The following is a 9,502-nucleotide window of genomic DNA, read 5'->3' as shown; positions in this document are numbered from 1 at the left end:
TCAAGCATCACAACAAACTAATTAATGAGAAACAGAACCCACACATGAACAGACAGCATGGAAATTACAGACAGAAGAATCTCATCTTCTAACAACTGACATCACTTTAGTAATTTCTTGTGGGGTCAAAAATAAAGACAATATTTAGAAGTACACAAATTCAGTTTTAAGTATTTCATGTTTTAGCATGTTACCATTGCCACAATAAAATTCCCACCCTAAGGAGTTGATGAGTATTATGTATCTGGTAAGTAATGCTGAAATTGCACTGAAAAAAGTACACAAGAAAAAAAAAAAAAAGGAAATGGGTGCTGATGCAGGACACGTTCCACATTGACAGCATGCCAGAGGCAGCCATGGATTTCAAGGACATGTGTGCAGATTTTTGTAAAGATGTCATCAATTAGTGAAGTAGCACCAAACTGTGCTATGGATCTACAGAACAAATCAAATGTCAGGACACTAGATAGCTTACAAAGTGAGTATATGTATGAAATAGTGAGGTTAGAGAGAGAAACAGGATAAAGAAGGAAAATTAGTAGTTGACACTCATGTATTTTGCCCAGGTTTTATGCATTAGTCCTAGTTTCAAAAAAAAACCTCCAAACTTGTTAGATACGCTACAGATGTGATTTTTTAATAGTAATTAAAAAGAATTTGAGTCATGTGTTCTTCAAACTGCATAAGTGAAGACTCAATGGCACTTTCTATAGAAACTATTGTTCTTCACTTCCTCTTAAGCCACAGCTCTAGCTCATGATGCAGCCAGAATGCTGAAGAATCACCTGCACCACCTCGAGAAGTGAGAGACTTGTATCAAGTAACACCCAGCCTGTTGAGAGAAATTAATTTTGAAGGGAAAAACGGACAACACCCACTGCCCCAAACCTCCAAGTGAGTGTTGAATGCGTCTTGTTCATGCCTAAAGTCTCATTTCCCTACCACCAGACTGCAGAGCAGTTACACAGACATTACCTTCAGAGTAAAGGAGAAATTTTCAAGTTTCCTCTGCAAGTCTTTGTTGGGGTTAATCTATATACTTACCTTTTTTAAGCTAAATAAATTCTCTTCAAAAGCATCATAACTATTTATTCAGAAACACCCTTTACTATATAACTGTAATAATTAACACACAAATAAACACCACCAGCAGCCTTCTAAAACATGAAACAGGAAAAGTTTAACTTCCTAGGGAAGTTCAGCCCCTGAAAAGTTTCCCAGAGGTTTCACACCATCGTAACACATCTAACCCCCGTGCCAGCAGCTCCCATCCCTGCTGTGCCCCATCACCCACTGACCCCAGGGGGCCTGGCCCAGCCATCTCCAGTGCCCAGGGATGCCTGTGGCCACTCCCAGCCTAGCCAAGAGACCAAATCCCAGGCAGAGCCTCCACTGGAGTCTCCAGGTTCTATACAAGATGCCTGAAATCAGCACTGAGCTGCAGAAGCCACAACCAACAGGAGGGAACTGTTTTGCTTACAGCTCTCCAGCTTGGAGCAGCCCAGAAAACTGCAACCACAAACTCCCCTGAATTTTCAGTGAGGTGTTTTTAAAGCTGAGAAAAGCAAAACTATTCCTGTTGCACTCATCCCCTGCCCTAGAATGTACATTTTTCTCAAGATCTTTTTAATCTCTCAGTTTCTTAACCAGATCTGCACAAAGTCTCTTACCAAACATCAACCCTATATCCATTTTTTTCCCCAGCAGATTAGCTCTTACCTACCTGAGAAACTCTTCTTCCTTACCCCTCACCTGGGTGTTAAGAGCAATGAAATCAGTGGGACAGAGCTGGTTGCTGGCTCACAAAGAAGCAGCTGTTAACCTCTCCTCTGCAATGGCTCATAAGAAATCTGCAGCTGGCACGCAGAACTGTTTCTGGTAAAAAAAGGGGTGTTCATAGGAGCATCTCTGGAGTTTCCCCCTCTCTCTGTGTATGTGCTTCAGGGAATACAGAGCTTGATGGGCAGAAAGTACAGGTGCAAAGGGACATGCAGCAGATCCCAAAGAGCATCTCCCTGGTTGCCCAAGACTGCACCCTTGTTTGGCTGCCCATGACCCTCCCTGTGGAAGCCTCCCAGGTTGCTTCCCCTTGCACTGCCCTGCCCACAGATGTGAGGGAATTTAGTCTCCCCTAAGAGCCAGGGTTTACAATTCCAGAATTCCTTGACAAGCTACAAAACCCACCCTGCTCCTTCCTCATGACAAACTTTAGGCAAGTCCTGACCAGGATGCTCCCACAAGTGTCTGCAGCAGCCTGTTGTCCCTTGTGCAGCCCTCACTCCATCCAGCAATACAAGCCATGTCTTTTACTCTCCCTGGCTTTTCCCTGGCTGCTCTGTGTTTAGGCACTCAAAGGCAGGTCCCCTTCAGCCTGTGCCATCCTCCACAAAGGCTGCCTCAACTCCCATTACCCTGTCCCATCTGACCAGAGGCTTGGAGCACCTCTCTAAGGAAAGGCTGAGAGAATTGAGACTGTTTTGTAAAAGAGAAGGCTTCAAGGTGACCTAACTGTGGCCTTCCAATACCAAAAGGGAACTTACAGGATAGATGGGGCAAGGCATATCGTGACAGAACAAGAGGGAACGAGTTAAGTTTAAAGAGAGTTGGTTTTGATTAGATATAAGGAAAAACTTCTTTACTGTGAGGATGGTGAAGCACTGGCACAGGTTGCCCAGAGAAGCTGTGGCTGCCCCATCCCTGGAAGTGTCCAAGGCCAGGCTGGATGGGGCTTGGAGCAGCCTGGTCTGGTGGAAGGTGTCCCTGCCAATGGCTGGGGGTTGGAACTGGATCATCTTCAAGGTCCCCTCCCCACCTAGGCCGTTCTATGATACTCAGCACCACCAAGCCTTCCTTTACTCAAGCACAAGCTACTATCACCACTCCCCCACAAACTTATTCTAAAGCCCACAGGAAGGACCTGCTGCTGGGCACTCCCTGCTGCTGCTGCAGGGTTTCAGGGCCCCTCTCCCACTCCCCACCCAGCTGTGTTGGCTGTGCACCTGCCAGGAAGGTTTCCAGAGCAGGGAGGAGCCTGGCTCTGCCTCACCTGCTCAGTGGCCTTGCTGAGGGGCCTCCCCTCAGCATCTCTAGGCTGGCCATGCAGTGAAGGCTGACAGTGCCCCAGAGCTTCAAGAAAAACACAATGTGTGTTCTTCCAAGGGTGCACAACTCAGGAGCAGAACACCAGCACTGCTGCATCTTCACTGCTCTGCAAAAGCAGCAACAAGTTGTGATGGAACTACTGCCATGGCCTACCTAGGAGTACAAAAATTACTCAGTTCTTGCTATTTCAAGATTACTGATTTGGACTTAAAAGAACTCAGTCACAACTTATTAGAATAAACTTTTATTTACTGCTCTCAGGATCCTTATTTTATACTTTAAAGTATGCAACAAAACCTGCTACATTCAAATCTATACAGATTTACTGATATATCATTCACGTTTTACAAAACTGCATATAGATTTGGGAAATTTGTATAAGTTACCTTTATTTACATGTAATACTCTCAGTCCTAATGACCTAGTCAAAGGATAAAACAAAGTGGGATTTTAAATATCCCTTAAGACCCATTAACATTTGTTACATAATTTACATATCTTCAGAGAGAGATGTGCTACACTTCCTTCTTGCATATTTATAAAGACCGTGACTAAACAGAAATTTGGTGGCCAAAGCCAGGTACTGTCATTTCCTCAGATCATATTGGTAATAAAATGTTAACATTTGAGCAAGCCAGGTATACAAACCAATTTGTTTTCTTTCAGAACCAACTTTGTTAATCATTTTAACCAGCACTTGCTCAAAAAAAAAGTTAATATTAATACAAAAAGGACCCACATTTACAAAAGAAATCAAACTAATATTTATATATGACAAGTTGATCTACAATAAATTGCACATTGTTGGTTATGACTTTGGTTATACTGTATTAACAAATTTGGTTTCTAGACTAACACTGGAGAAAAAAATATAAAAATGCAGCTGTAGAAACTAGCAACCTGTAAACATATCACAGAACCAAATTCTGCACCTGCTCACATGTGCATAACCTCCATGCAGTTCAGGAGCTTGCACATAACAGACTGCTGAATTTGGCCCAGAAAACCCTGTAAACATGTTCTTTATTGTTATGTAGTGCAATACTGCAAGAATGGATAATAAAGGCCTCTAACTATCAGTAACTAAATACTGTGTGATATCCATACAAATTTCATTTTAAGATTGATTTGTTGCAAAAGGCTGAATTGAAAATATTATCATTCAACTACAAATTTATCCAAAAAAGTGATGAACACTCAATAAACCAACATTAGTATACAAATTCAAACAAAAACTGGATATAATTTCTCATTAAAAGTCAGAATTATGCTGCTTATCTGTTTTGTATAAAAATCTTGGGTTTGTTACACTGTTTTAGCAAAAGCAAGTTAGAAACAGAAGTCTAACAACTGTAGCAAGTCAGTGTTCTGCAAACAAATGTTTCCCAATGTTTTACATAATATGCTGAATTATAAGGTGCTTTGGGCAGATCTGTTGCAAAGAGCCTGAAGCAGCACAAATTATGATATTATAATACATGAAGTTTGTTGGGGTTTTTTTAAAACAGTTCAACAATTTCAGTTGCTCCTCTTAAAGCAGCAAATCAAATTTAAATCCTCTGCAAAGTTTTCTTCACAGCTTAATTCAGTAGTTTACTGCAGGACAGTCTCAAATACTGTACAAGAGGCAACTGCTAAAAACATTTTAGTTTTTTACTTACTTGGCACTGGCTGATCCAATGTGTATATTGCATGTATCAGCAAATACACAAAGCTATGGAAATGACAAAATGCATTTTCAAAAGTTAGTGATTTTTAATACTTAGTTATTTTACACATGGTACTACGAAGATTCAATAGCCATGTGACTAAATACAATGTTAGTCCCTGGAAAATTCAGATTTGTTTGTAAACCCTTAAAATGAAATTGCAGCACTGGACCAACATAATTTATGTCTGTGTCTTAATCAACCCCATCAAAACCCTGAGTGTTTTCAATCGCTAGAAGAAGTTTATCCCATAAATCTTCAAACGAGTCATATGGAGGCAAATCCAAGCGATTAAAGCTGCAAAACAGATGAAAACTCTTAAGTATTTTATAACTTTTACTAGAGGACATAATTTATCTGAATTAAATACTCACCAGGTATGAGCTCTTGGCAGTTTTTCAGGGGTGCCCCACTGTTCAACTGTGAACAACTGTGGTCCATTTGAACCTGAAGAAAAGAACACATCAATTTTCACCCTATTATGAAATCCTTCTATAATCAGAGATACAAATGATGACATATTTGGGGGTTTTGTAATCCAGATCTGACATTTGAAGGAGCTATCTATATGAATAAAATACAGACTACAGGAAGTAATAGTCAAAAATCCTATCCCTTGTATTTGAATTATTTCTTGCTATACCTCAATTTCAAGAGACTTTTGCACCTTCAGCTCAGCAGTCTAAGACCTAAATGTATATGCATAGTAGCTGGCATTGAAGTTTTTATACTTTTATAAGTTTTTTATTATTACAAGTTTTTATACTTTTATAAATTTTGCATGTAAAAACTTTTACATATTTATCACCATGTGCCAAGTTTTATAAGCTGGTAGAAAGTAGTCAATGCACCTATGCAGCAACAAAAATAGAGGAACTGAGAACTTCTGGTAACATGGCAATCATATGTGTACTCTCAGGATGTTCTTATGCACCTGAGAGAACATTTTCTGGCTAGCAAAAACAGCCCCAGCTCCCTCTAGCCTTCAACAACTGTCTTGCAGCATCGTCAATTCTCACCAAGCAGACGCAAGGTGTATCTTATAACTGTTTCCTTAAGCTGAGAGAAAGGCTGCAATGAAAAAAAGCGTAAGACAAAAGCAGCACTATCTCAGAGAAGGTCTGTTCAGTGTGCCGGTTCACTCCCGAGCTGGGAGCCCCGGCATTTGAGGAGAGGAGCGCCCGGCGGTGCCACGAGAGGGAGATCTCGGCCAGGGAGCGGCTCCAGCGCTGCCGGGCGGGCGGGGAAGGGCAGCGGCAAAGCGCCACGGACCAGCAGCAAACACTGAAAAACCACGTACAGCTCTTTCAACACAAGGTACAGGAAATGACATTGTTACTGGGGTTTAGTAAGGACGGCATGCTGGCCACAGTAAGCAGAAATAACTGTAAGGGCAACAAACAAAGCACTGTGCAAACCAACTGCTAGTTGAATTTTTCATTAATAAGTGAATGAATACAACTACAGAAAACTGCTCAAGTATATTCTAATCCCTGGGCAGAAGGAAGCCAAGAACTTCAGCAGTTTTTTCCCCTGTATCAATCCTTATTTCTATCTCTAGTAGTGTTCTTGGACAAATGAGCAGAGCTCTTGAGGCAGCCGAATTCTGACTGGGATCCCCTGTGATGAGCACGTGCTGTAACACCAGCAATACCAAGGCTCAGGTGCAGCAGCAGACACATGGCTAAGCCTGCTGAGCACACTGTTCTTCCCACTCCAACTCACAACTCATTCACTGATGGAACAGAAAAACATAAACCAAGTATTTATGATGAAAATGAAGACATGGAGAAGTGGGAACACAAGATGGGTGGTTTTGCTCACAATCCTTTTGTTTTATAAACAAATTAATGTCCTGTTTATAAAAAAGGAAATGTTTAATCAAAGAGGCAAGTTAGACTATTCAGTCATTTGCACAGCATCTCAAGCACTTTTAGCCTTAATAAAGTAGTCTAGCAGAAAACATAATAGCTGATGGCAGCTGAGAACAGACCTCCCCTAAGCCAAGCATCCCCACCCTTTGTGGGCTGCTCTATCTGCTTGCCTGCAGTCTGCCCACAGTGGCTTTTCTGGCTTTGCTATTGAAATTTGCTCCCTGCTGTCCTCTGCTTGTCTCAGTCTCAGCATTGTAGGTTCAGCACTTTTCTTCCGACTTTATGTTTAACTCGTGACATTTCAGTGGTCCCCTTTGGAGTATATCCTTACAAACAACTGCTTCTGTACAACCATGGCTTGTGAGCAGATAAAAGCAGTTGTGGAACTGAAGTTAACTGCTGATGCCAGCATGTCTTTGTAATCAGATCTTGGATAACTGAGAATTTTCTTCAAGCTCAATCATGTGTTAAACAGGGATTTTTGCAGCTCTTGAGAACTTTAAAAATCCACATTCATTTGAGAACTCCTATACATCTAAAAACTTCCAAAACCAGAATTAAAACAGTATGTTCCCATATAAAACACGGGAAACGTGATGTGACTCTTCTCTAACTCGGTTTCTTATAACTGCCAGTACATACTAAATTTTAAAACAAAATTTGAAAAAAAAATTGGCAATGTCAAACATCAGGACAATGTTGGTATCGGGTTCTTTGTTACTTAATCGTGAAGATAATCTTAAGTACTCACCATACAGCTCAGCAAACCCATTCATGGGAACACGTGATGTGCCAGTAACAAACTGAAGTAATCTTATTCTCTTTTCAGAGTCCATCATTAAGACTGCCTGTGTATGATAATGTTTACAATTAAAGATTTCTTTTTAAATTAAGGTTTTAAGTTAGTAGACTTAGGCAAAATAGTATATACCTCTAAATCAGCATCTATGAAATACATATGGATTTTTTTTAGTGACACACACAGTCTAATTCATTGCCTATTGCTTAAAGCTATGAAGTCAACAATTTTTTAATGGCACTGTAACAAGAGTATGGTTACTGGCTTAGCAGGCTGTTAAAATGCTTCCCTTGAAGATTTGGCCCCATACTTTCTTTGAAGTTTCTTATGTTATGAACTAGAAGCCAAATTCCTGTAATTTATTAAACAGAAGAGTTTAACACCTCTTTAGTGTAACCATGCCAGGAAAACCTACATAAATATTTTTAACTCCAGTCAGACAGGGATATTTTTGAAAAAGCAATCATCAGTATTGCATTTACATTCTTACCATGCATCTCACCTTGAGTTTTCTTACTTTGTCAGGAATTTTAATGGTCAGATAATATTTACCTAACCTTGTAATGAATCAAACTATAAACTAGCAGAAAGGCAGCAGCTTTTGAACACATTTTCAATAAGAAAATATTAGAACTTCACAATACCTTCCAGAACCACTGTATTACTTGATGGTTTATGTTGTAGCCATTTTTGTATTTTGTGTGTAGTTTCCAGTCAGCCACGTCCACATCTCCCAATCCACACATTAATAACTACACAGATTAAAAAAAACAAACAACACCAAAGGTTAAGTCAGTAAACTAAAGTTTCAACATAATTTGTTCTCTTTTCCATGATACACCTACCTCTAGCTCATTTTCATCAAAAATTTTAATCAGATCCTGTGGTATTAGTTCAAAAAAGCCCTAAAAAAGATGAGGGAAGTTTGTAAAAATCAAGGCAACATTATATCAGTTTTCAGAAGAATATTGAGAGGCTTTGGTAAACACAGCCAAAGCAATATATCAAAGACAGATGTTTGGACACCAGTAGTCCTCAGTTTTATTATAGTACTTTTAATTGATTTCTCACATCTTTACTGTGCAACACTGAGTGATGAGCATGGAAGTCTGAATATCATCTATGTAATACAACTGGTACAAAAAAGGGTAAATTGCCTAGTTTAAATCAAACTAATATAATTAAATTAAGTTTAATTTCTGCAGAGGTCATTAAACATTTTGCTCTACAGCTAAAGCCGTCAGTCAGGATTGAGAAATAAGCACATTTTTTCAAGATGAATTAAACACCTCAGTAAAAACATACTAAAATATTTTAAACTCTGAAATAATTCAAAGCTGACCCTACAAACAGTATCACTGCCTTTTCTAACACTTTTAACAAAATTATTAGTGAGTCTTCAGGGCATCCAAAAGATATCAGATGCAACAAACTCTTAGAAGAATTTATTTTGTAATTAGAACTGTACCTCTTTAAAGGCTGTCATTTGTTTCTGTACTCGGCTCACAAATCTCCACTGAATTACAAGACTGCAAAAAAACAGAAACCCAAACAAAACCACATTTAAAATAAAAGTGATTTATATACAAAGCAACAACTTCCTTTTGTAAACAAAGCTAACACAGAGCCCCTGTACTAGAGGGCAATCCAGTGAGGTACATTGCACACAGCAGCCACTACTCACTGAATGTAGTCTCTCTTGTTCTTGTTGGTGACAACTATTTCTGATCCACCACTTTTCAGTTCATGTTGATGGGTCTAAATGCAATGCACAGAAGAGGTCTTAAGCAAGGTGAACATATAACAGAATTCCTATGTTAATATTAGATAATTCATGCAACTCTTGAAGACTGCAGAATTTGAAAACTATGAGAAACAGATCCAGTCACACAGGTCACCTAATAAATAGAATGTGGTACATTAAAAAAAAAAAAAGATATATTATTAAGGGGTGCAATGGGAAACCTCCATTTTTTCTGACCTGCTACAGCACACCACCCAAGACTGCACACAGGTTT

At 39.5% G+C, this 9,502-nt stretch overlaps 1 protein-coding gene across 2 annotated transcripts in view; it reads right to left on the bottom strand.

Annotated features, from left to right (window-relative positions):
- Positions 1 to 3,330: 3,330 nt before the first annotated feature.
- Positions 3,331 to 9,502, bottom strand: part of NEDD4 (NEDD4 E3 ubiquitin protein ligase) — a 51,352-nt gene continuing 45,180 nt past the window's right edge. For both annotated transcript variants that reach the window (XM_059858302.1, XM_059858301.1), the window contains 7 exons: positions 9,169 to 9,242; positions 8,953 to 9,013; positions 8,330 to 8,389; positions 8,129 to 8,236; positions 7,437 to 7,533; positions 5,186 to 5,258; positions 3,331 to 5,108 (listed from right to left, as the gene is read on the bottom strand). In XM_059858302.1, the coding sequence (XP_059714285.1) occupies positions 5,006 to 5,108; positions 5,186 to 5,258; positions 7,437 to 7,533; positions 8,129 to 8,236; positions 8,330 to 8,389; positions 8,953 to 9,013; positions 9,169 to 9,242 (576 nt within the window). In that variant the 3' untranslated portion in view covers positions 3,331 to 5,005. The remainder of the gene's footprint in view (positions 5,109 to 5,185; positions 5,259 to 7,436; positions 7,534 to 8,128; positions 8,237 to 8,329; positions 8,390 to 8,952; positions 9,014 to 9,168; positions 9,243 to 9,502) is intronic.

Source organism: Haemorhous mexicanus, chromosome 13 (assembly GCF_027477595.1).
Source record: "Haemorhous mexicanus isolate bHaeMex1 chromosome 13, bHaeMex1.pri, whole genome shotgun sequence".
Taxonomy (NCBI): domain Eukaryota; kingdom Metazoa; phylum Chordata; class Aves; order Passeriformes; family Fringillidae; genus Haemorhous; species Haemorhous mexicanus.
This window is presented reverse-complemented; position numbering and strand designations above follow the sequence as displayed.